Source organism: Ranitomeya variabilis, chromosome 1, assembly GCF_051348905.1.
Source record: "Ranitomeya variabilis isolate aRanVar5 chromosome 1, aRanVar5.hap1, whole genome shotgun sequence".
NCBI lineage: Eukaryota > Metazoa > Chordata > Amphibia > Anura > Dendrobatidae > Ranitomeya > Ranitomeya variabilis.
The window spans coordinates 805013775-805041369 of NC_135232.1; the positions used below are offsets into that span (position 1 = coordinate 805013775).

The 27595-nt window shown below is 39.2% G+C and overlaps 1 protein-coding gene across 5 annotated transcripts in view; it reads left to right on the forward strand.

Moving 5' to 3' along the window:
- NRG1 (neuregulin 1) overlaps nt 1–27595 on the forward strand; it is a 1056081-nt gene that overhangs the window by 937365 nt on the left and 91121 nt on the right. For all 5 annotated transcript variants that reach the window (XM_077274106.1, XM_077274096.1, XM_077274114.1 and 2 more), the window contains exons 2-3: nt 19517–19703; nt 22542–22654. In XM_077274106.1, coding sequence (XP_077130221.1) covers nt 19517–19703; nt 22542–22654 — 300 coding nt within the window. The remainder of the gene's footprint in view (nt 1–19516; nt 19704–22541; nt 22655–27595) is intronic.

Below are 27595 nucleotides of genomic sequence, written 5' to 3' on the forward strand. Positions count from 1 at the left end.
CTGTCTTTTAAAACATCTTCCATTTTGTCAATGGAGCATCTAGAATAAAACGTCATTCTCCAAAACATATTCTGATTTCCTCATCACTATTTTGTCTTAACTTTTAGAATTTTTTTCACAGTAGTAAATAGAACTAAGCTTAATCAGAATTATGTTACAAAATGATATGAGGTCGGAGCAAAAGTTCAAAGGCCTTGTATTAGCAAAGCTGTATCCCCAAATAAGATCAGTCATGCTGTGGTAGATTACATAGTCTTTTGGGCCCCAGTAATACATTGCAATACACTCAAAATATTTTTTATTGACCTCAAATGTTTTTTTATTATTTTTAAAGCCTAAAAAGATATCAGATGCCCAAATATTAGTAAGTCCATGGGTGTTGTTGTCCTTTTAGAGAAAATTGTCTCTACAGATTCAAAATAGATGAGTAAAAGTTGGCATAACATTAGTCTTGAAGAGTAGACGTTGTCCACTACTTTTACATTGACATCCTATCCATTGGAGAGGTCATCAATGTCTGATTCTCCGGGGGTCTAATACCCAGCTAGCCCAGCAATCAGCTGCTATCTGTGTCATCAGCTGCCGGCTGTAAGTACTCAGTTGCATAGCTGGCTGTCTTCTGATAGTGGCTGCTGCAGGGTACTACACATCCACCTCCTATTGATTTGAAGAGAAGGCGAATGTGTAGTACCCAGGCTGAGCCACTACCAGAAGACAAAGCACCTTGGGAAATGAGTATTTTCGGCCTGCCGCTCTGCCACTAATAACAGCGGATTGGCTGGAGTGCCGGGTGTCGGTCCCCAGACGATCAGACATTGATGACCTATACAAAGGATAGGTCACCAATGTAAAAGTGGTGGACAAACTCTTTAATATTAGTCAATGTACTGTTATAATAGAATTCCTTTGGCTAATACTGTATAGAGTATGGTAGCACATTTTATGGTGTTTTATTTTTTATTTCACTTTTTTGAGATTACAAAAATCTCACTGTTTGACAATCAATTTCACATGCTGTTGTGCAAATGGAATAGACAACAGATGGAAATTATCAAGACACACTCAATAAAGGAGTGGTTCTGCAGGTGGGGACCACAGACCACATCTCAGTACCAATGCTTTCTGGCTGATGTTTTGGTCACTTTTGAATACTGGTTGTGCTTTCACACTCGTGGTAGCATGAGACATACTCTACAACCCACACAAGTGGCTCAGGTAGTGCAGCTCATCCAGGGTGGCACATCAATGCGAGCTGTGGGAAGAAGATTTGCTGTGTTTGTCAGCGTACTGTCCAGAGGCTGGAGGCACTAAGAGGAGACAGGCCAGTACACCAGGAGATGTGGAGGGGGCGATAAGAGGGCAACAACCCAGCAGCAGGACCGCTACCTCAGCCTTTGTGCAAGGAGGAACAGGAGGAGCACTGCCAGAAACTGGCAAAATGACCTCCAGCAGGCCACAAATGTGCATGTGTCTGCACAAATGGTTAGAAACCGACTCCATGAGGATGGTCTGAGTGCCCAACATCCACAGATGGGGGTTGTGCTCACAGCCCAACACTGTGCAGGACGATTGGCATTTGCCACAGAACACCAGGATTGGCAAATTTGTGACTGGGGCCCTGTGCTCTTCATAGATGAAAGCAGGTTCACGCTGAGTACATGTGACAGACGTGACAGAGTCTGGAGATGCCGTGGAGCGCAATCTGCATGCCTGCAACATTCTTCAGCATGACCGGTTTGGCAGTGGGTCAGTAATGGTGTCGGGTAACATTTCTTTGGAGGGCCGCACAGCCCTCCATGTGCTCGCCAGAGATAGCCTGACAGCAGTTAGGTACCGAGATGAAATCCTCAGACCCCTTGTGAGACCATATGCTGGTGCGGTTGACCCTGGATTCCTCCTAATGAAGGACAATGCCAGACCTCATGTGACTGGAGTGTGTTAGCAGCTCCTGCAAGATGAAGGCATTGAAGCTATGGAGTGGCCTGCCTGTTCCCCAGACCTGAATCCGATTGAACATAACTAGAACATCATGTCTCGCACCATCCACCAACGTCACATTGCACCACAGACTGTCCAGGAGTTGGCGGATGCTTTAGTCCAGGTCTGGGAGGAGATCCCTCAGGAGACCATCCGCCGCCTCATAAGGAGCATGCCCAGGCATTGTAGGGAGGTTGTACAGGCACGTGGAGGCCACATACACTACTGAGCATTATTTCCTTGTCTTGAAGCATTTCCACTGAAGTTGGATCAGCCTGTAACTTCATTTTCCACTTTGATTTTGAGTGTCATTCCACTCCAGACCTCCATGGGATATTAGTTGTGATTTACGTTGATAATTTTTAGGTTTTATTGTTCTCAACACATTCCACTAAGTAATGAATATAGATTTACAACTAAATTATTTCATTCAGTGATATCTAGGATGTGGGATTATAGTGTTCCCTTTATTTTTATGAGCAGTGTATATATATATATATATATATATATATATATATATATATATATATATATACAGTTGTGCTCTAAATTTTACATACCCCGGCAGATTTTTTGCCTTCTTGTCCTTTTTTCAGAGAATATGAATGATAACACAAAACTTTTTCTCCACTCATGGTTGGTGGTTAGGTGAAGCCACTTTTTGTCAATCTACTGTGTTTTCTCTTTTTAAATCATAATGACAACCCAAAACATCCAAATGACCCTGATCAAAAGTTCACATACCCTGGTTATTTTGGTCTGATAACATGCACAGAAGTTGATACAAATGGGTTTGAATGGCTACTAAAGGTAACATCCTCACCTGTGACCTGTTTCCTTGTAATCAGTGTGTTTGCATAAAAGCTGAGTGAGTTTCTGGGATCCAGACAGACTCTTGCAGCTTTCATTCATCCAGCCACTGACATTTCTGGATTGTGAGTCATGAGGAAAGCAAAATAATTGTCAACTGATCTACGGGAAAAGGTAGCTGAACTGTATAAAACAGGAAAAAGGATAGAAAAAGCCATTACTGTGCAAATGTCACAAAGTGTCTCGACTACAATATGCAAAACAGCACAGAGACGAGCCTCAAAAATTCTGGAACAAGGTAATTTGGAGTGATGAGACCAAAATTGATCTTTTTGGCCACAACCATTAACATTACATTTGGAGAGAGGGCAATAAGGCCTATGATGAAAGGAACATTGTTCCTACTGTAAAGCATGGAGGTGGATCACTGATGTTTTGGGGATGTGTGAGCTACAAAGGCACAGGGAACTTGGTCAAAGTTGAAGGAAAGATGAATGCTGCATGTTATCAGCAAATACTGGAGGCAAATTTGCACTCATCAGCCCGGAAGCTGTGCATGGGATGTACTTAGACGTTCCAACATGACAACGATCCAAAACACAAGGCCAAGTCTACCTGTCATTAGCTACAGCAGAACAATGTTAATGCTCTGGAGTGGCCATCTCAGTCTCTTGACTTCAATATAATTGAACCACTCTGGGGAGTTCTCAAGCACGCAGTTCATGCTAGACAGCCCAGGAATTTACAGGAACTAAAGGCTTTTTGCCAAAAAAAAGTGGGCAGCTTTACCATCTGAGAAAATAACCTCATCCATAAGTACCACAAAAGACTTCAAGCTAGATAGATATAACTATAGATAGGTAGATACAGATTAGATAGACCCATATATAGACTGATAGAAAGAACTATTTATCTATACAGTGGCTAATAAGTATCTGTTATAAGTAGTAGTATATTCTTCAGTGTATATCAAGAAAGATAAAGTCTAGGTAAGTGGTAGCCCACTGACATGCAGAGACCTGTTAGAGATGTTTTGAATCCTTTAATCACCTCCCTGTGATTTGACAAGCCACTGTGACTTCCTGAGGTCTAATAAGTTCTAGTCTACAGTGATAAGGTGAAATGCACCTGAACATGTAGGTACATTGTTATGTAAAATAGTATAGATTTATTAGAAACCGCATAAGTATGCCCCCGGCAGATTGTGTCCTTCCCACAGAATTTCTCAGCATCACATAATGCTAACACAGGAGTTTAACCGAGTAATATTTTTCTTTAGTTTGTGGAAACATACAGCATAATAAAACTTTCTGTTTAAAAGGATTAGTCGACCTTTCCCGTGAATGAGAACAAATCAGCCGAGAAGTGTGCTGTGTGATCATTTCACGTTTGCTGAAGGAGCAGAACGTAAATGATGTTATGATGTGTGAAAAATGCACAAATTGGTTTCTTTACTCTCTGATGCTAGAAAACTTGTAATAGTCCAGTAACTTCTTTCTGGTGGGAGATTAGTAGATGTTTACTTTCCACCCCAGTTGTTGTATGGTGGACAACAGTGTTGTTCAACATTTATTCTATTTGTGTTCCCTTTGCTCACTGTAAAGGCAGGTTCTGACGACCGTATAACTCGGACAAGTGCTATCCATGGTTTTAACGGATAGCACTCGCACACATGTCATTCTATGGGACTTTTTTCCAGTCTGAGGAATAAAATCACAGCATTCACGGTTTGCCTCCATGAATCGGATGGCACTCCCCCACTCACGTGTTTGGGTCAATAAAAAAATATGGGACAACACTCGGATAACATCTGAGTGTGGTTAGAGTTTCACGGACTGGCTGCATCAAGAAGGAGGAAAAACTTTTTTTTCACTCCACCTTTGGGAAAACTGGATCCCACTTTGATCAATCTCTGATCAGAGTCTGATTAGTATAATTGTACCGATTTTCTCAGATGGAGAGAAGGCAGTTGTCTGCACCTAACCTTCCAGTACAGTTTCTACAGTGTATCAACTAGGGGATGTCTCTATTTGTAAGAGTTGACATGTTTCACCCAGTTATGAACTACTGTAAAAAATATGGTACATGGAAATTATCCAGCTTATATATTAAAGTGGTTTTCCGTGAATCAAAAGTCTATGCATGTGACTGCAGACTGACAAATCATGACAATCTGCCGAACGCTTGCTGTCACAATTCCACTGTATTCCCTGTACTAATTGGCGTTCAAGTGACAAAATTTGCCCTACAGTTGCCCTACAGTTAGCAAATGAGTCCATAAATGTCCTAAACAACAAAAGTTTAAACATGATCTTAATAAGTTATACTGAATTAGGAAAACAGTTTTCTGTATTCCAGAAAGTATCACAGTATGTGCAGATGTAAATTTCAATGCAAATACGGCAGTGGCTTTCACCTGAAATCTGCAGAGAATCCAGAGAAATATCTTCATGTGTAATTTTTATATTATGCTGTGTATTGCACCATAACAGAGTGAAAAGGGTGAAATCTATTGCAAAAATCCACATCAAAATAAAGAATGCACAACCACAAGCAAATTTTCATACAAAAAAGAAATGACAGGATATTGTTTGAGATTTGTTTAGATCCACTTGACTGGTGGTATCATCCACTGCAGATTTGTCCATGGATTGTGTATTATAATGTAACTCAGAATCACCATTGACTGGACATGGAGTTTGCTAAATACCAGACTCGAACCACGGGCAAGCTTTCTGGTTTTTGGTAAAAAAGGAGACTCCTTTTCTAATCCTGGACAACAGAACATCGGAGATTTGATGAATCAGTTCATCAGAATTAAAACTATAAGTTCAATTATGGGTTATTTGTATTATTTTTACAGGATTCATCATGATCCTTTTGGATCAGACTTTAACTGAAGAAGAAGTCATAGTAATGGTATCATCGGATGTTCAATCTATTTAGATAACCTGCAGGACGAAAGCTGCCACAGGAATCTGACATCTGAACTTTGCCTGTACCATTTTGTCATAAGAAGTAAACATATATTCTGTTGACGCAGGGACTGTATATATCAGTCCATAAACCTCAATAGCTCAGCTCACTGAAATGGATCTTTTATGATTACTCATTGCATCATATTCTATTACTTTGGGCATAGTTAGACAATTTGTTTAATTATGCCACATGTATGGGTATTCCTCAATCATTGGTCCCATATGGTCTTTCACAACATTTTGCTTGTCTCACCGCAGGGTTTTTGAGTTTTCTCTGAATCCATATGGGAGTAATTTGATTCCTTTACCCCTGTACTGTCAGTGAAAGGAACCAGTAGATAATTGGCTACTAGTGTCCAGAATACATAGGGTAGGCTTTTTCATGTTCTTTCAAGCTGTACATATCAGGAGTATTTCCAACATTGATTAAAGCCTTTTTTAATAGGCATTTCTTAAACATCAAGCTCAGTATAATTGAGGAAAGCAACCATCACAAATCTAATAAGCGTGCACTTTGAACAGTAAAAAGCTATAAAACATAATAATAAAACACATCTGTAGTTTATGTTTTCTCTGTTTACCAGGAACAAACAGGAGGATTCTTACATATTCCATGGGTATTTTTTTAATAATTTCCTTTTTTACTGGAATAAATGCATATTTATATATATTTTGCTCTCCATGTGGCAGCAAGAAACCTATTTGAAAATCACATCACAGTACTACATTACTAATCTCTAATTGTTAGTTATGGCTTCCATATACATTAGTAAAAAGTTGTTTAAACTAGCTGCCCATAATTATAGGGGCCTTCTGACAGTCGACTGACAGATATTGTTGGGGGGGAGGGTAGAATAAGCGGACATGTTCAATTGATGTTCTGGCAGTTGCTTACTCAGCTCTCTTCGTTGAGAAGACATGCATGTGTATGGCGGAGGGTTGCTTGAGAGGTATTGCTGCAGTTGTTGCATACTGTCCCATCCTGCATTATCTCTGGTTTACTTCCAAAAATTTTTCCGTTTAAAGAAACATGTCTAAGGACCTTATGACGTGTCGCAAATCAGATCTTAGGTAAATCAAGAAACTAGTGTTACCATTTATGGCATTTAAAGACTATGCCCCCTATTATTCGTAAAAACTGGCCTTTTATATGAAGTGCTCACTAGAGTTAAATGCACCTAATTCATCTACTTTTTATAAATTTGGGGCATCTTATAGCTGTTGTGTGTCACCGTCAAAAATATACCTTTGTCCGGTACTGGAGTTCATTTGTGCCATAATTCGCAACACTTGTTCAGAGAGATTTATGATGAATCAGTGAAACTTGGCCAACACTTCTAACGGTTGGCGGAGCTGACAGGGACTGATGAAAAAATGCCAAAAGCCACCAAGTTTTGCATAACTAAGTTGAAAAAAATTTACAGTATGGCCAAATTCAGGTGATATTGGTTTCATGAATTGGGGGTTACAAAAGACTTCTCTCTTTTCCCACTAATGCCTTAAATAAAGATGATTAGAGTATGAATATTAAGACTAATTGATTGGGAAACATGCAGCCAAATGTCACTAATATAGCATGACTAGTGTTCACCAGCCTAAATTATAGTACTATATATCCCATTCCATGTGGGGTGTAATTACACCATGATCTTTTATTATTCCCACTAGTCTGTCTAAGACTCACACCGTAGAACAACACTGCCACTTTGTGGATGAAAGCTCCGTCCCTCAACATCGCACTTTATTCCTATAGACTGCATCACTTTGGCAATGTATCAAGTTGTAATTCTATGTATTTGACACAAAAAAGTGAATGTGGGATAACTACAAAACATGAAATTCATTAGTGTAGCAGTATGACTCAAATGTAGCATGCTGATGTGGATGAATATTCAGCAAAAAGAATTTACAAATGGAAAATAGGTCGATGACAACAAAGTATTTACTGATAAATGAGAAGTTAATATGAAGCAATGTGTTGATGTGAGAACACAGCGATACTTAATCATCACTGCAAAGGCAAAATATTAATCATTCTTTCTTTCAGTAGATAAACACGCTTTTCATTGCTATTGGTATAATTGTGTCAGACAGGTTGCTTGTTATTCTTTACAATATTGCTTTTTAGAAGTGTTTCACTATGATTTAAATTTTATTGGTGTACCTTTTATCTGAGGATGTTCAATGATTTTCTCTATGTGGTCTATATCATGGTTGTTTCATCTTATTTGCATTCATTTTTAAGGGTTCTGTAACATATTGGGGTAAAAGCAATTTAATGTGCTCTACCATTTAGGAATGTTAGTACAGGTTAGGTACATTTGAGCATGTGCAGAAGGTAACACCTGACAGGAACCTGTATTAGAATGTTAGTACAGGTTAGGTGCATGTGAGCATGTGCAGTACGTAACACGGACAGGAACCTGTATTAGAATGTTAATAAAGTTTAGGTGCATGTGAGCATGTGCAGTAAGAAGCTCAGCTGCTGTGACATGGAGATAGTCTATACCAAGTACTTTCAAGCTACCCTCATTTCACAGCAGGACAGCTTCTACTGTACATGCTCACAGGCACCTGTCCTGTCCTTACATTGTAGGGCAGGTTTCAGTAAGTGTAAGAAAGTGGCAAAACAAATATGATTTGCTAATAATAGGCATTTAGGAAATGTATTCCTAATCACATTTTTTTAATTTTTTTCTTTTTCTGGAGAGTCCTTTTAAAATCCCAAGGCTTGAATGCAGAAACTGTAACAGGAATTCCAATCCACCACGGTCCTGTGGTATGAGAATTTGGGTCACTCAGACACCAAATTCTAGGTGCAATTTGGTGTCTTTGCAGTCTCTATATTAATCTGTCCCACTCCCCCCACACACATATAAACTGCTGCAGCTTGGACTAGGCATGATACATATTACCCTACAATAAAAAGAAGACCGGTAACAAATTTCTTACTTGTGTCCATACTATCTAAAGCTAAATGTGGGTAGAACTAAAAGATTTTGATCAGAAATTTCAGCTGTAAATGTAGTTTTCTAAAACAATATCACATGTAATGTATTATACAGACTTCACCCTATAAATCACATCATAGAAGACAATGTCATTGTGCCACTACACATTTGTCTTCCGCAAGAGATGTAGGGCTAGTATAGGATAACTTCAGAAATGTCCTGACCTGGAAAGTTTAAGAAGATTCTTCAAGGCCTCATGTGGCTTACAGGTTTTAGGATATAAAGAAGTACCGTACTTTAAATTTGTCATCTTAGCTTACATAGTCATTGTAAAAGTAGGACATCAAAAAGAAAAGTAGCTGAGCTCTTGTAATATATCATCTACGGCTCCATTTAATACAAGCAGAGAATCAATACCTCTAAATGCTTACCCTTTTATCTAGGGCAAGCATCCAGGAAGATCATTTTAATTGATTTAGTACACTGATCTTAATAAAGAAAACACACAAGAAGCCAATAACCCATTACTTTCTTATTTACCCTCCGAGCTGGTAATAGTACAAACAATACATTTTAAACCATTTTCTTGCTTGATGATTAATAAACAGGACATTTTAGAGCATGTTGTATCTGAGATAACATGAGGGATTTCTCAGGAAAAAAGTGACCAAGAATGTGGAAGATAAAGTTTCAGTATACCATACTACTAAGCCAAGATTCACATTATTACAGTGCTCTTTAGAGAGCTCTAGGTGAGGGTTTCTGTTGGAATCCCCGAAAAGCAGGATTGCAATTGTTCCCTGACAGAGCCATTTACTTAAGTGAAGCCAATGGACCTTTGTGACCACTCGCAGCAAAATTTTTCAGACATGCACAAAAATCAGGTTTAAAGGGAACCTGTCACCAGGTTTGGCCCATACAAGTTATGACCGCCCCCTCTCAGGGTTTATATACAGCATTCTATAATGCTGTATATAAACCCCCGATCCAACCTGTAAGAGAAGAAAAACAACTTTATTATACTCACCTGGGGGCGGGGCGGTCCTATGGGTGTCGCTCTTCTTGGTCCGGTACCTCACATCTTCTTACGATCCTCATCCTCCTGCTTGCTTCATGTGGATGATGCATCCCTGCATCATCCACACAGGCTCCCTGGAATCTTGCTCCTGCGCAGGCGTAATTCTCTGCCTTGCTGAGGGCAGAGCAAAGTACTGCAGTGCGCAGGGCCTGGGAAAGGTCAGAGAAGCCCAGAGCATGCGCACTGCAGTACTTTGCTCTGCTCCCAACAGGGCAGAGAATTACGCCTGCGCAGGAGCAAGATTCCAGGGAGCCTGTGTTAATGATGCAGGGATGCGTCATCCACATGAAGCAAGCAGGAGGACGGCATCGCAAGAAGATGGGAGGCGCCGGACCAAGAAGAGCGACACCCATCGAACAGGACCGCCCTACAGGTGAGTATAATTAAAGTTATTTTTCTTCTCTTACAGGTCGGATCTGGGGCTTAGAAACAGCATTATAGAATGCTGTATATAAGCCCTGAAAGGGGTGGGCGTAACTAGTATCGGCCAAACCTGGTGACAGGTTCCCTTTAAGTATGGCTAACAAACATCTAATTTAAATGATCACTTTATGGAACTGGAAGGTGGAAGATATTGAAAAGTGGCAAAGAGGCAATTTACAATCTGGCAGCACATCAACATTGAACTATTTTGCTTAAATATCCCATTTTTTTAAATCAGCTTTTCAATTAGGGCTACATTCCTTACAAAGTCTTTCGTATGTACTTGTTTGTAATTGCTCACCGTGTCTGAATTGTCTTGTATGTGCATGCATCTATTTAACTTTTTTTGGTGTAGTGTATTGTTAATAGTAAGCTGATTTTTTTAAAATAGTCTGATACCTTTTTTTGATCAATAGGGATCCATCATAACATCTACTTCCATATATTTATTTGTTACATGTGAACCTAAGATTTGTATATGTGAACACAACCTATGAAAATGAGAAGCAAGAGTAGAGATGGAGAACACATTAGGTGATATTCTGAGATTAAAGCAGGCCCCAGGGAGTACATGGATTAGTGGTGGAAGGCATAAGAAAAAATATTAATCTCTCCTCCTTAAACTTCTCCTTTGATCCTCAATTTGAAGTAATCTATAGTCAGCCAAAATAGTTACTTTTAAAGAGATTGTCAACTAAGACAATTCAGATTAAATAATTCAGGATCCCAAATAAAATGGAAAAAGAAGATACCTCCAGCAGTGGCATAATTTCTTGGTTATTGGCACCGCTGTTCTCGGAGAGTGATGTGATTGTTATATGACATGCAGGCTAAACCAACTAACCAGTTGCTGTTTAACTGCAGCAATCAATATTTCAACAGAACTGACATCTGCCCTGATGGAATATTGATGTGTTGCAGCCAAACAGCAGCCACTCATTGGCTGTGGCCCGTATGTGATACAACAAGTCACGTTACTCTCTGCTGGAACAGAACCACTGCAAGGGATGAGTATAGTCTGTTTTCATATTAATTAGTGTCCTAAACTGATTAAGCTGAAATTGTCTACGAATGGAAACCCCTTTAAGTAAAAGTATCTGTGACAACTATAGCTGCAACTTTGACATAATATGTAACTGACTTATTCACCATATTAAGGCTGAAAAAAAGAGGGAGATACCTTTACAAAATTTAGTATATTCTCAGTATATAATTCTTGTAATACCTTAAAACAAGGGATGCGCCCTTGTTAGTCCAAAGACTTTTAGTCTAAAGTTTATTATTATCATTATTTATTTATATAGCACCGTTAATGACATGGTGCTGTACATGAGAAAGGGGTTACATACAGAATTATAGATATCGTTTACAGTAAACAAATTTTCAATGACAGACTGGTACAGAGGGGAGAGGACCCTGTTCTTGCGGACTTACATTCCACGGGATAATGGGGAAGAGACAGAAGGTCGGGGATGCAGCAGCTCGGGTGGTGGTGAGGCGGCAGCTCAGGTGGTGGTGAGGTGGCAGCTCGGTTGGTGGTGAGGCAGCAGAATTGTTATTGCAGGCTGTAGGCTTTCCTGAAGAGATGGGTTTTCAGGTTCCCTCAGAAGGATCTGAGGGTGGTGGATAATCGGACGTGTTGAGGCGTGGAAATCTTGGAGGCGGATGTGTGAGGAACAAATAAGTGTGGATGAGAGTAGGAGGTCTTGGGAGGATCGAAGATTACATGAGGGAAGATATTGGGAGATTAGTTTCTGAGATATAGGGAGGGGACAGGTTGTGGATGGCTTTGTAGATCAGTGTTAGTAGTTTGAACTGGATTCATTGGGGAATTGGGAGCCAGTGGAGGGATCTGCAGAGGGGAGAAACGGGAGTAGCGAGGAGAGAGATGGATTAGCCGGGCAGCAGAGCTGAGGACACACTGGAGTGGTGCAAGAGAGTTAGCGGGGAGGCCACAGAGGAGGGTGTTGCAGTAATCGAGGTGGGAGATGATGAGGGCATGCACAAGAGTTTTAGTAGATTGAGGGCTGAGGAAGGGATGGATTCTGGCATTATTTTTGAGATGGAGGCGGGAACCAAAATTTGGTTCTAGTACCAGGACTCTAGTCGAAGTTGAACCCGAACCGCAGAGAATTCAATGGATATACCTGATCTTTGGTGCTGTAAAATGGTTGTATTAAAAGCTAGGGGGCTACCAAAGGAAGCAGAGTACTCGCTCTCTCTCAGGATCCAAATTTTCAAAGATTAAAACAAACTTACTGGAGAAGTCCATGTTCAGAATGTATGAACCCCAAACTTTACACTTCGGTTTGCTCATCTCTACTTAAAACATGTTAATATTAAAACACAAAATGAAGTAGAGAAGTCAATCTTTAGTCTAGCCACAATAATAATAAAGGGTACCAATCATGATTTTCACAATAATTAAGTATGTGAGATTTTTGCTACTTTTGCACATTTAACTAACGTAGCTGGTGTTGTAAAGGTTGGTTGATATCATCACTCTCTGTTTTAATTATGTCACGCAAACTAGGAGGACTGAAGATGACTTTTCACTGCCTGCAGCATAGCATGGAAACAAGTCCTGCTTTGCCTTCAACTGTTGCACAGTAGAAAAAAGTACAGACGTAATCAAAAGAAATAGACAGCTGCTAAGAGAATTTTAGATGAAAAACTTAACATACTTAATGTTACCCTTGCGACTGTCAAGTCTTTTGCATTTGTCTGATAGAATATACCTTTTAATATTATATGCTCGGTGCCTGAAAATCTTTTACAATGACTGTGATGACTGTATTTGCAGCTAAGCACCCAGCATTGAATATACAATACGGCCATTATGTACTGCTAGAAATACCTTTAATCTTTATGTTCTGTAAGTAGCCTTTTTACGCCTGTATTCCTCCAGACATGCTTAAAATCAATTTTCAAGCATGCTTATATATGTAATTTACCACTAGATATCCTTGTCATCAGTGTAAGTCAAGTAATGGACATCTTTTATATTGAATACCTAATGTTCTTTACTTGTAATACCATGTGTAACCACAAGGAGTGCTGCTAAACATGAGGCAATTTTCCGGTTGAATTATAGGTCCATGATTCAGGTAGTCTCCCATGTTGCAAACGTTATGGAAATATTTCAGGATAATGCAGGTTGTTAAAGGGGTTATCCCAGTCTGTGGTCATTGTTTCGCATGGGGCTAAGAACCTACCTGCAGGTAGTTGCCAAAAAACTGCCTGTTCTGCCCGGCAATGATTTCTGACCTTTGACCTCATGTCAACAGAGGAACTTTTTCTATTCTGGTCTGCTCTGTCCACAAGGCATCGTTGTCAATGTCATGTGGATTGACAGCTGACTCCCCGCTACCTAAAGGCTGCTGAAATTTGCATGACATCAGTAGTGACGTGCAATTGACAGGGCAGAGTGGAAGAGAAAAAGCTGCTCTGTTGATGTGATGTCAATGGAAGCAGGAAAATCGCTGACAGGCTTGGTCCATGACCACTCTGAGCTGGCACGGAACGATTCTGGGCAGAAAAGGCAGGTAGTTAGCCACACCTTGTATCTTTCAAGTCAAGGTGAAAGTACAATAAGATATCAAAGTATATTACTTTGGGTAAATATCAGCTTCATCTTGCGTACACCAAATGCTCTATGATGTAATATTTCCTGGATTATACTGGGCTATAACTGATAATAAAATATTCTAGTTGAATACTCTCCTGCAGTATGTGCCATATTAAAATATAGTGTGTGTCTTTTAAGATGAATACTTTGCAGCAATAGCAACAGTACCTAAAAAAACCTGAATATTTCAGATAGTTAGGAATATTTGTCATCATAAAGTAGAGCAGCACGATTTAGGGACTGGTCCAACAATTAAAATCAGCTATGTTTAAAGAGGACCTGTGAGCTCACTGCACCACATTTATCTATTAATTTATATTGCTTGCAAAATAAAATCTGCATTGTGTCATTACTCTATTAATCTCTAGAAATATGTGAATGAATTGGGAATTTGGGTTTACTAGTTAGGGGGTGTCCTTCCCTCAGGGTGATACCTGAAACTATGCAGACACTGCCACGCATCCCTTTACCAAATGGAATGGTAATTCCCAGATGCCAATTTATTCAGAGCTTTCTAGGAGAGCTAATAGAATACAACCCAATTATGACTTGGGTTCAGGGAGCAAGGTTTCCTTTGGCTTTCCTCGTCCCACTCACTATCATTGACAAGTTTCTCCCTAGAAATAATAGTTTCCTACTACTTCGTGCACTAATACCTCTGCATGTACCAATCAAGTTCTTCCATGTCAAACCCACCAAACCCTGTTTTTTTTAACCTTGTGTTTTGTTCTGGAGCACAGTCATGCTATGGGTCTTAATTCCTTTACTGAAACTAAGGAACCAAGGCCAAGCACAGAAAACAACTAGACAGCGCTATCCCTCTTCAACAAAGTTTACCGTTAGCACAATGCTGTTAGGCAAGAAATGTCCTGGCATTCACCAAACCCAGACTCATCCATAATACTGTCAGATATAGGCAGTGTGCTTCACATAAGTCCACAAAATGCTTGGCATTGTGCTTGGTGATATAAGGCTTGAATGCAACTGATCAGCCATTGAACCCAATACTGTGAACATCCCATTGCAGTTTTTTTAGCTGATGTAAATGGCAGAGGGGGTTTTAAGTCAGCAATGTTAGCAAGTTGTTGTGTTTCCAAAATTCTTCTACTTTTCACTTTTAGCACTCCCAGTTAATCATGTAATATTTAGGAGGGAAGAAATTTCATGAACTGACTTGTTGCAATGCTGGGATCCTAATACAGGACCAAAGTCAAATGGGATATCTCTTCAGAATGACCCATTCTTTCACAAATAAAGGAAGACTGCATGGTGAGGGACTTGATTTCATAAACTTGTGGCAATGGGACTGAATGAAAAACATGAATTCAATGATTAAGAGGTGTGTCTGTATACTGTAGTATATATTCCACAGGCAAAACACTTGTCACTACTTGATTTTAACGTTTGAAGATTATATATCTTTTTTGTGCTTTTCTTGACATAGCTAATAGCATCAATAACTACTTTCTGTTATTAGGGCGTCTCTAAAAATGAAAAAAATGTCAATAATAATTTCATTGACTGCATGACAGAATGTAGCAATAGTTCCTCAGGGTATATACAGACACCCCACCTAATAGTGCTGGCTCTCAAACTGGTGCATACCTAAGCAGATTTACTTTAGAGTCTAAGAAAACTGAGGACTATATTTCTGTCTGTCTATCTATCATATATCACATAGAAGAATGGCAACAAACAGATAGATGGCTAGATACATATATATGATGGACACGATGAAGCTGTATGTGTATGTATATATATATATATACTGTATATATATATATATATATATATATATATATATATATATATATATATACACAGTTGAAACCATAATTATTAATACTGTTTTAACGCATTTTTATTACTTACTGCAAAGTCAAAAGTTTACATACATTTCATTAGCATTTGGTACCATTGCCCTTAAACTGAATAACTTGGGTCAAGAATTTGTGATATCCTTCCACCAGCTTCTCACAATAATTGGTTGGAATTTGGGCCCATTCCTCCTGACAAATCTGGTGTAACTGATCCATGTTTGTAGGTCGTCTTGCTCGCACCTGCCTTTCCAGCTTTGCCCATACATTTTCAATAGGATTGAGATCAGGGTTTTGTGATGACTACTCCAAAACAATGACTTTGTTATCCTTAAGCCACTTTGTTACCATTTTGGCAGTATGCTTCGGGTCATTGTCCATTTGGAAGACCCATTTCTGCCCAAGCTTTAACTTCCTGGCTGATGTCTTGAGATGTTGCTTCAGTATCGCCACATGATCTTCTTTTCTCATGATGCTATCTATTTTGTGAAGTGCACTAGTCCCTCCTGCAACAAATCAACCCCACAACATGATGCTGTCACCCCCGTGTTTTACAGTTGGGATGATGTTCTTAGGCTTCCAAGCTTCTCCATATTTCCTCCAAGCGTAAAAATGGCCATTATGCCCAAAAACTTAAATTTTAGTTCCACCAGACCACAGGACATGTCTCCAAAAATTAACGTCTCTGTTGCTGTGTGCATTTGCAAACATTAATCTGACTTTTTTATGTTTCTTTTGGAGTAATGGCTTCTCCCTGGCAGAGTGGCTTTTCAGCCCTTGTTGATACAGTACTCGTTTAACTATGGATATTGACACAATCTTACCAGCTTCACAAGGTATTTTGCTTTTATCCTTGGGTTGATATGTTGATATGCACGTGTTGGACCAAAGCATGTTTATCTCTGGGGCACAGAACCCGTCTCCTTCCTAAGCGGAATGATGGCTGGACATTCCCATCTTTTTTGTACTTGCGTATAATTGTTTGTACAGATGAACGAGGCACCTTCAGGTATCTTGAAATTGTATCCAAGGATGAGCCAGGCTTGTGCAAGTCCACAATTCTCTTCCTGATATCTTGTCTGATTTCTTTACACTTTCACATGATGCTACACAAAGAAGCAGTGTTTTTCAGGTGTGCAGTAAAATACATCCACAGGTGTGTCTCTAATCAGAAGCTTCCAAACACATGACATCATCATATGGGCAGTCCAGAATTGTTTAAAGGCATAGTAATCTTAGTGTATGTAAACTTTTGACTTTACAGTAAGTAATAAAAATTCCTTAAAACATCCTCTCTGTCTCATTATTCTGGCATTTGGCAAATATTAATACCGTATTTTCCGGCATATAAGACGACTGGGCATATAAGACGACCCCCCAACTTTTCCAGTTAAAATATGAAATCTTCTTAAAAGTCGGGGGTCTTCTTATATGCCGTATGTCGTCTTATAGGGCCGGTGACTAATGTGCCTTTTGGGGTGGGGAGTGGTCCCGATGATGAAGAGAGGGGGTGTCTCACAAGTGTGAGTGGAGTAGCCCCCTGTTACCTCATTGCGGCAGCGTGGGGGTCTCTGTGCTGGGGAGCGCCGGCTCCTCATTGCGGCAGCATAGGGTTCCTGTGCTGGGAGCGGCAGCTCCTCTTCGTGCCGTGGGTGCTGTGGGGCGGTGCATCTTCTTGCAGTCTCGGGGCTCCTCCGGCATCTCCGCAAGGCCCGGAGGCACCGGCAGCTCCATTGCTCGGATGCGGTGGCCTCCGGGAAAATGGCCGCTGGGGGTGGCGCATGCTCAGATTCAGATCTCGTCCCGAGATCTCGGGAGATGAGATCTGAATCTGAGCATGCGCCGCCCCCAGCGGCCATTTTCCTGGAGGCCACCGCATCCGAGCAATGGAGCTGCCGGTGCCTCCGGGCCTTGCGGAGATGCCGGAGGAGACCCGACGCTGCAAGAAGATGCACCTCCCCACAGCACAGAGCCCCCACGGCACGAAGAGGAGCTGCCGCTCCCAGCACAGGAACCCTATGCTACCACAATGAGGAGCCGCCGCTCCCCAGCACAGAGACCCCCACGCTGCCGCAATGAGGTAACAGGGGGCTACTCCACTCACACTTTCCTGTGAGACGCCCCCTCTCTTCGTCATCGGGACCACTCCCCCCCACCCACCATATGCACATTTGTCTGTACCCGGAGTATAAGACGACCCCCGACTTTTAAGAAGATTTTGAGGGGTTAAAAAGTCGTCTTATACGCCGGAAAATACGGTAATTATGATAATCCTAATCGACCTGAAATAGAAAAGGTTTATTCTGATTTCATGTCAGATATGGAGAAAAACATGTATATGTGTATTTTTATATAGTGTATGTAAACTTCTGGCCTCAATATATATATATATATATATATATATATATATATATATATATATAGCAAGATATAGATATATGTATAGCTACTATGAGACATTGTATACAAGGATGGATATGGAGAGATAGATGGATAGATAGACACAGACAGACAGATAGATGGCCAGATAGTTGATATGTATGTTATCTATCTATCTATCTATCTATCTATCTATCTATCTATCTATCTATCTACTATCTTTATCCTGTCTATCTATCTAGCTATCTATATATCTATCAATATCCATCCTTCTGTCTTATAGTAACTACACATGCAGCTTGCCGCACAAAGAACATAAACTATATAATACAGTTTCCCCCCCCCCCCCCCCGCTTCCCTGAGGCAGCTCTTCCTTACAAGAATGTGAATCAGTTTGAATTAGTAAGGTTTATTACCACTGACCAAGTCTTTTTTATCTCCTGTCTGTCTCTGAAATAAGGGTCAACAGCAGATCACAGCAATCTGTGGTTGTTCTTTGTTCCCCCCTCCCCTTTTCCTTACAGTTAATAAAACAAAAAAGAAAGAGAAAATTAATATTTCACAAAGACATCTTGATGATAATACAGTGTATGGCACAGACCCGATGCCTGACTGGTGTGGCAAGTGTCCATTAGTTGACTCTGGTGGCCCACTGTTCATCTACATGCAAAAATTTCAGTAGCAACTATAATAGATTTACTTCTACTTCTATACAATAATACACTGGGTATTTTTTTGGATGAATGATGAGATGCTGCATTTGTCTGAACACAGTGAATCAAATGTATTGTTCCAACAACAGATCATGTTGAGGGTAAATGACTTACTCCTGCTTAGGGGCCCACCAGGGATTCACCTGTTCCCCCTGTGGGCCAATCCAAGTCCGCATGTATCAGTCACATTATTAGGAGAGGACTATGTAGAAGGTATCACATTGGAATATAGAATACACAACAAGGTCTTAATATTCTCGGAAGATTATTGCTGTTATAGCGGATCAACGTTTTTGCTTGTACAAATGTTGAATGTGACTTTCTGTTGCGTTCTGAAGTCATGAATTAAGGCGAATGTAGGATAAGTCTAAACTAAGCAAGTGCTTTTCATAGCAAATTGATTTTTTTGTAATCTCGGCATCTAAAGCGTTATATTGTTTAAATCTCAGAATGAGTAGCCTTTACCTAGGAATATGACATTAGGTTTTATTGTCTTAGAGGAGAACCTGGTCCTTATGCATAATCAAGCAATGGATCAATTCTTATTCATCTAATGTTTATAAAATACCCATTGTGACCACTAGTAGTAGTAGTATTGGCTATAGCTGCATCCAGTGAGTGATTATACGTCTTACTCCTCTGAAAATTGCTTTACATTTATGGTCTACACTCTAACGTATGCTTTTTTTGATAGTTGTATTCATTTTAACTCATCATTGTCCTGGATATTTATACATGTTTTTGTTTTATTTTGTTTTACAGCTTCACCACCAAAGCTTAAGGAAATAGAAAGTAAAACGGTAGACGAGGGTCATAAGTTGACACTTAAGTGCGAAGTTGTGTCAGAACAACCTAGTCTGAAGTTTAAGTGGTTCAAAGAAGATAAAGAAATTGGAGGGAAAAATAAAGCAGACACCAAACCAGCCAACATCAAGATACGGAAGAAAAAGTACGTTTCTATTTTATTCATTTTTATTTCTAATGAAGTGGAGCTCATTGGGAATGTTTTGTTATGCCCAGTGCTGGCATAAAAAAAAGTGATAATAAAGTGATATGGATAATCTAAGTGCTAAGTAATCTAAGTAGGGTAAAATCATATTCTTTAGCAACACTTTAATAAGCATACAGTGTTATTTTAAAACAGCTAAGATATCATTAAACCCTTGAAATTGCTGTAAGATATTATGTGCAGGGTCAGACTGCCCAATATTTAAGTGGGTTAGTTTCTGACAACCATGGAGGCAAGCCCCAACAGGACTTACAGGGTTTATTAGGGGGCAACACCATTTGAACTTAAAAAATGGGTTGTATTTGTGTAATACTGTTTTACTATTTGGGTTATTGAAATGGGTTGACCTCCAACAACATTTACCTATTCACGTCTGTCTACATAGTTTTTGCCTATGTAAACAGACTATTAAATTCATTAAAAATCGTTAAATAGTCGCTGATCACTGTCATATAGTGCCGCCAGTCATTCCATATAAACAGACCCTTACTGTACGCTAACGACCTACAGTACCTTAACAATAGGTTTTCATTATCCTGGACAACCCTTTCACATCTGCACTATTTAATTGGAGGTTGGAAGGTCAGGCTCATTTTCTGTGGTCTGTGAAATGTTTCTGACACTAATTGTGTGTATGTATAAAGTATGTATTATGGGAGTAGAATTAGTTTTACCAAAAGCAAACATTTCTCTTGCCTATTCCAATGTTGAAACCTAACAATGTTGCAGATTAACCCTTTCACGACCTTACGATTTTCCATTTTTGCCTGTTCGTTTTTTCCTCCCCTTGTTCCAAAAGCTATAACTTTTTTTTATTTTTCCACCCCCATAGCTGTTTAATGGCTTGTTTATTGCAGGGCGAGTTGTACGTTTGAACAACACCATTCATTTTGCCATATAGTGTACTGGAAAGCATGAAAAATTCCAAGAGCTTTTAAGTTACAAAAAAAAGTGCAATTCCACAACTGTTTTTGGGTTCTTTTATTTACCATCTTAACTATACAGTAAAATATGATTCACCAGGTCAATATGAGTATGCCGGCATCAAGCATGTATAGATATTTTCTTATTTAAGTGGTGGAGCAAAAAAATCCAAAATTTGTAAGAAAAAGTTTTTGCTTGTTTCGCCATATTCTGAGACAAGTACATTTTTAATTTCTCGGGATCTGGGGCTGGGCGCTGGCATATCTTTTGCACACTGAGCTGACGTTTATATTGATACCATTTTGGGGTTGATATGATGTTTTGATCTCCTGCTCTTGCATTTTTCTGCAATGTTGCGTTGGCCAAAAAACTGTAATTCTGGTGTTTTGATTTTTTTCTTGTTACGCTGTTTACTGATCGGATTAATTTATTTTAGATTTTCATAATTCGAACATATACAATTGCGGTAATACCAAATATGTGTATTTTTTTAAATTGTTTTATTTTTAATGGGGCTAAAGGGGGATAATTTGAACTTTTGTGTTTTTTTTATTCTTTCATATTTGTATAATTTTAAAAAAAACTACTGAATTTAATAGTTCACTTAGGACACTTGAAGCTGCGATCATCTAATCGCCTGTATACAGCAGAAATCACGATCTCTTATTAACGCCAGTCACAAATCAGCATTCACAGGAGGATAATGACAGGCACAGGGGTCTTCAGCAGACCCACCACTGTCATGACAACCCATCGGTGTCTTACGATAATGTGACGAGGCGCTGATGGGCTGGATGAATGATGCGCTTCCGTCCAGCACGTGTTAAGTCCGCTGTCAGTGATTGACAGTGGGATTTAACAGGTTGACAGTCGTGGGTGGAGCACATGATTAAATTAGTCATCATGTGCGGTGGAGGAGGGAGGGAAGATGTGGTTTCTATGTGCAAACCTACATAAATATAAGTCAAAGGTCGTGAAGAGGTTAAAAAACTTCACAAGATGTTTGAGCTCTAGAAATACACCTATAAAAATAACAGCTGTTGGTTGGCAATAGTCTACAGAGTTGCGTAATTGCTGAAGGCTCCATATTTATGACTGTACAACACATGCACATCAAATTGTGTTTGTTTGGTCACTAAAGACATAAAATAAACTTATATCAAAGCCTACCAGCTAAAGTTTTGTCTCCATTATCATTCAATGATATCAGAGCTGTTATTTTAAGGCTAAGTTCACAGGAGAAAAGTCTTCTAAGTTTCATCTAGAATGTTTGGACAACTTTTTTCTTATTTGTCATCCATATACAATCTCTTTTTGTGCTGCAGCAATTATTAATAATTTACAAGACCAAATACAGTTGCCTACATTAAAGAATTGCAATGTATCCATAAAAATAAGAAGCTATACAATGGCTTGGAAAGGGTTTTGTTTTTTGGGGATTTTTGGGACACTCTTACACTTGAATGGGCAAGTCTCATCTAATTTACGGAAGAAATTAGTACATGCTGCAATTTTTTTCTCGTGCTTATTTGGTCTGTGAAAAAAATTGCTGATCTGAACTGCCCCATTGAATAACATTGGTCTGAGACCTGTCCGTGTGCTGTCCATTTTATCAGTACTTGGTCTGACAGTTAGTAGTAAAATTATCTGCTTCCTACATACAATTAGGTATACGCGCAAGGTTTCTGCATCTTTTGGCATGCGTTTTTGCATGAGTTTTTTTCCTGTGCATTCAATGGGTCCAAAATGCATAAAAAATGCACCGTGTGCACACAACCTCACCGAATATTTTTTAAAATAAGTTGTATGTGTTTCATGAGAATATTACTTAATTCAACATTTTTAATTCCACAGAAAGTCTTCTGAGCTCCAAATTCCAAAAACAACAGAGGCTGATGGTGGAGAATATAGATGCATGGTGTCAAACCAACTGGGGAATGACAGCAAGAGAGTGAATGTCACAATACGTAAGGAAATTACTAACTGTATTATTATTATTATTTATTTATGTATATTGTACTTATGAGGATTCACTCAATGGCTTAGTAGGCTGTTTAAACATTACTGGCCTATCCTAAAGAGAGGTAGTCAATGTTAAGGTCCTGGGAATGTCTTTTAAGAAACTAGAGCCCCTCACACACATTGGAATAATGTCAGAAGAACCTGCCAATATCAAATGGTTTAGCCAACAGTCTTTTGTGTATGGAAGCCTGGGACAATTTATTTTTCTGGGGAAATATCGATTTGGTATGTCCCATTTCAAACTGCTGGCCATTTTGTTCTTCTAAACAAAGCTCACTGCCAAATATGTCTGGCAGCAGCTCCCTCATACAGAACGCAGGAGCATTTGGCCAAAATAAATATTTTTGGGAGAGCCAGCGGAGATGGACAGCCATCTAATATTTATAGCAAGTTTGAAAATCAGATGTCCAGATGATAGATGGAAAGATAGATAGATGATAGATAGATAGATAGATAGATAGATATGAGATAGATCGATAGATGGAAATATAGATAGATATTAGATAGATAGATAGATATTAGATAGATAGAGATCCATCTGTCTTTGAAATATTCCTTGTATTTGAAGTAGTATAGCTAATTTTCATTCAGACGTATAATTGACTGTCAACCAAGTTGACTATCATGGCCTCAGCATATCAACTATATAGATCATGTTTGTTTTAGTGTAGTGAACATGCTTGTAATGAAATATTTACCGTGTTTATCCATTTTGATTTATACATTCTACAGCAAGTGAAAACATTCCCCTATAATTAAATTAAGCATGAGCTATGTAAGACCACCACAGTTCACATCACTGCTGGGGATCTATATATCACACTCAATTGTTACGGTTTGCTGGATGAAAAGATGTGCTACATTGAGATACAAACAACAATCAGTCACTGAGCCTGTCCTATGTAGAAGTAATAGGTAAATGAACTATTAACTGACTTACACTTTACAGGAAGGATCAAAGTCCCCAGTGATGGAATGTCTGCAGGATCTCATATGTAGTGTGTGCACTTATTTACAGTATGTTTCACATATCTTCTTACATTCACAACATTCCTGAAAGGTCAAAGTAATCTACAGGCAGTTAATCTTATTCATTACAAGCTCATTTTTTACCACTTGTCTAAATGAAACACATTCATGGATTTATATTTTATAGTATGTCTAATTGAATTTGTCCTCCTGACTTCTTCTATATTGGGAAACACTTTAATTATTCGGTCAAGTCCAAATATTTTACAGGTTCTCAAAACAGATGTAATCAAATTATGTACAATTTAAAGGACTGCTGTTATAATCCGCATTCCTACACACTGTAATAATAAACATAAACTACCAAGCCTATAAAGATAACATATAACCAGAACAGCATTTGCATAAAGGAATCAAATTGACTATTTCCAACAGCATCCTCTTTGTCTGACCCTATGCAGACAACATGCCATGGACTCCTATCTGAAAGTGATGATCATTTGTACTACAGACATACATTTTTAAATGGAACCTGGCAGGCGATTCACGCTGCCGAAACCACAGGCAGCATGAATCCCATCTGGCTATACAAGTGCAGCCAAGTATATTATTCTCCGAAATGGACTCATGTTTCAGAGAAGATATACTTTAAAGATCCAGCCGAACTATAGCCAAAGACAAGATTAGCCAAGCGCTGCCCCTGACTGGCTCTTCCTGGCACTGCTGCAGGTGATTGTTAGGTCTCTCCCTATGAACACTTGAGAAAGAGACCTGTTAATTACCTTCAGGGATACTCGAAGAAGATGGTGGAGGTCAGTGTTGGCGGACTAGTCTATTCTTCTGCTATGGTCTCTAAACACATCTTTAAATTATATTTTTTATCTGTCATTCTGCTAGACTGCAATTCTGGTTTGCTAAGCATGAATCACCTGACAGGTTCCCTTTAAAGGGTGTAAAAATCTAAAGTACTTTTATAGAAAAAACTTTTATAGTCTAACCATCGAACTCAGAAAAAATATTAGTATGTGCTCCTATTTGCAAAAAGGCAACATACAGAGAATGTGTCTTAAATTACGTAATATCACCAGTCCTTAGTGATGTCACAAATCCTTGCACAGACCAGTCGGACTGACATTAGGGCACAATTTAATTCACAGGCTCCTAAAAAGTATTGAACATTCAGCCATCCCAATTACATTTCTAAATATTGTAGTTTATGAACTGTGATTAATGAAAGTAGTTAGAAATATTTCATAAAGGACATATTTATCACAACGGCTGAACAAAAAGTGGAAAGCTGAAAACACTTTACATGATATTATTGGCATATAATTGGAATATTGTATGTGATTGGCATACAACCACGATAGAAGGTCCCTGAACATACAGCAGTCATCAAGCAGGCATGATAGACATGATCTTCCAGCAGTATAATCGGACCCTGTTGGCCCTGTTCTGCTCTGACATAAATTTACATTGTCATTTTGAGCAGCAGCCGTGACTCCCTGAGCAGTGGTTGCTAATGGATTCCAACAAAGTGGTGGGGAACTAGATTAATCCGTTTCCGGTCACTAAAATCCCCATGCGCCGTGATTAAATTGCATGACCATCTGAGCTACATGGATATATTGTTGTAAGATTTTAATATTAGAATGCATTCTAGTCATTCCGGATGTGTCCTGTAGCCCACAAGAAATATGTGCCTACAAGTATGGGCATCATGTATTACATTGGAAGGGCTTACAATATAAATCTATTCAGTGAAATAAATAAAAATATAAATTATCTTGGAATTTAATTAGTGATGGGCACGGAAAAGTCATCATTTTAGGAAGTCTTCAAAAAGAACTACAAGTGTTAGAATTGGTTTTGAGAAAAACACTACAGATCTGTCCTATCTGTCAGGGTTCATAAAAGGATCGCCAGCCAGATACCTTGAAAGAGGACTCGAAAGGTATCTGCAGCCATAGTGCTAATCTGCAGGTAAATACCATTTCAGATGTATGTGGCTGCGTAACTGAAATGTTGACTGCAGCACCCAGGCAAAGAACAGTCAGCACTCACTGCACAGTGAGCAGCTGTAGTCACGACCACTGAGAGACATTGTGCTCAACACACATGCTGGATGTCAGTCAGAGTGATTGGAGTGATTGCAGCTTGACTGTCCGTAGTCACACCGGATGACTGTAAGGAAGCGACTGCAGGGAGGATATAACTTTATTATCTCTTTTCACCTGCATGTCCAATCAGACAGCCACATATATTTAAAAAGCTACTTGCCTAAAGATGAGCACTATGGCTGCAGGTATATACTGTTTTTTTGGATGACAGATTCTCTTTATTGCAGTAATATTTATTATACTATTTATAGTGTAGTAATAAGCCTATCATTCTTTTAATTTTCCTGCACATATAATGTCTAGTACATTTCACTGATAGTGTGCATCATTAAGGCATAGAGCTTTTATTGATTAATCTTTTGTTATGATTCAGACACCAGCAGAATATAGAGGAAGTCATTTTTCTTGGGCTTACCAAAGTGACCTTAGAAAGTCATCTGATAAATGGGATTCCTGTTAACTGTCTGAAAAAAGAACAAAAGAACACATTATTACTAAAATATTTAATAGTAAATTATTTGATTTCTTAGCGTAACTGTAAAAGTAGTAAATTATAGACTATATAATTATAGACTAGATATTGCAATATGGTGAGTTAAATTGACAGAATAGATAGATAGATAGATAGATAGATAGATAGATAGATAGATAGATATGGGATATATAGCTAGATAGATAGATGATGGATAGCTAGATAGATATTAGATATGAAATAGATAATAGATAGATTACACTGGTCAACGCAATTTTTCTGGCATAAGGGCTTAAAACATATTTTAAGTCAATTTTGGCTGCTGATTATGAATATGAACTCCGTTTTCGGCTATCACATCAGGATTTCGAGACATTTTCAATTTTTGATGAAAATTACTCCTATCTAATTGTCACGGGGGTACTGGGTAGACTACAGCTGATTACCCGGGCCCCTGCAATATCCCTCAGACTAGGGAAACCCTGTCTGTACCTCTCCCAGAGTTTACAGTGAAGGTGTGCATGTCTGGGCCGCTAGGCCTGACCCTGACTCCTGTTTCAGTACTAAGCTGAAACCTCCACCCGCCACCCAGTGATAAGACCTCTCACCAACCCCTACAGAAAGCACAGACAGGGAAAACTAAAAACGCACCACGCCGCAGACACACAGGAAAACACTATAATGTGCACAGGGCAAAACAAATACAAATATAGGAAGGAGAAATATGACGAAGGACAATACACCACCAGATACGATATTTCCTCTCCTAGACCAGACCGAGATCACCAGGCACAAGACACAAGCTATAATCGGCGACACCCAAAGTTCAGCAGAACTATTTAAAGGCAGTGGGCAAGACCCAGCCTCCAATCCGAGTACCAGCTAGATTAACCCCGGACAACCTAGAAGAAATCTAGCTGGCGCCACTGAGCGCATAGTGGACGAATGCGGAATTACCTCTGTCTGTCGGACGCCCTAGCGTCCGACATGGCACTAATGTTTTATGATTTTCGATACTACATTGTATATTTTTAATCAAGGAATAACAAAGATTACAAAGTCTATGTACAGCAAATCAAATATACTTACAGAATTAAACTACAAAATATAAAAACACATATATATGGCACACAGATGAATGGCAAATGGCAGTTATTTGAACTTTCTTTTCTTGGCTGATCTGTGATGTACAGCTTCTGGGTTGTCTCTCAACAAGCTCCAGCAATAGTCAGCCATCATATGTGAGTCCCACCGGCCTTGATATCGTTCTTCCATTGTTTTAATATCCTGATGAAAACGCTCCCCTTGTTCCTCGCTCACATCCC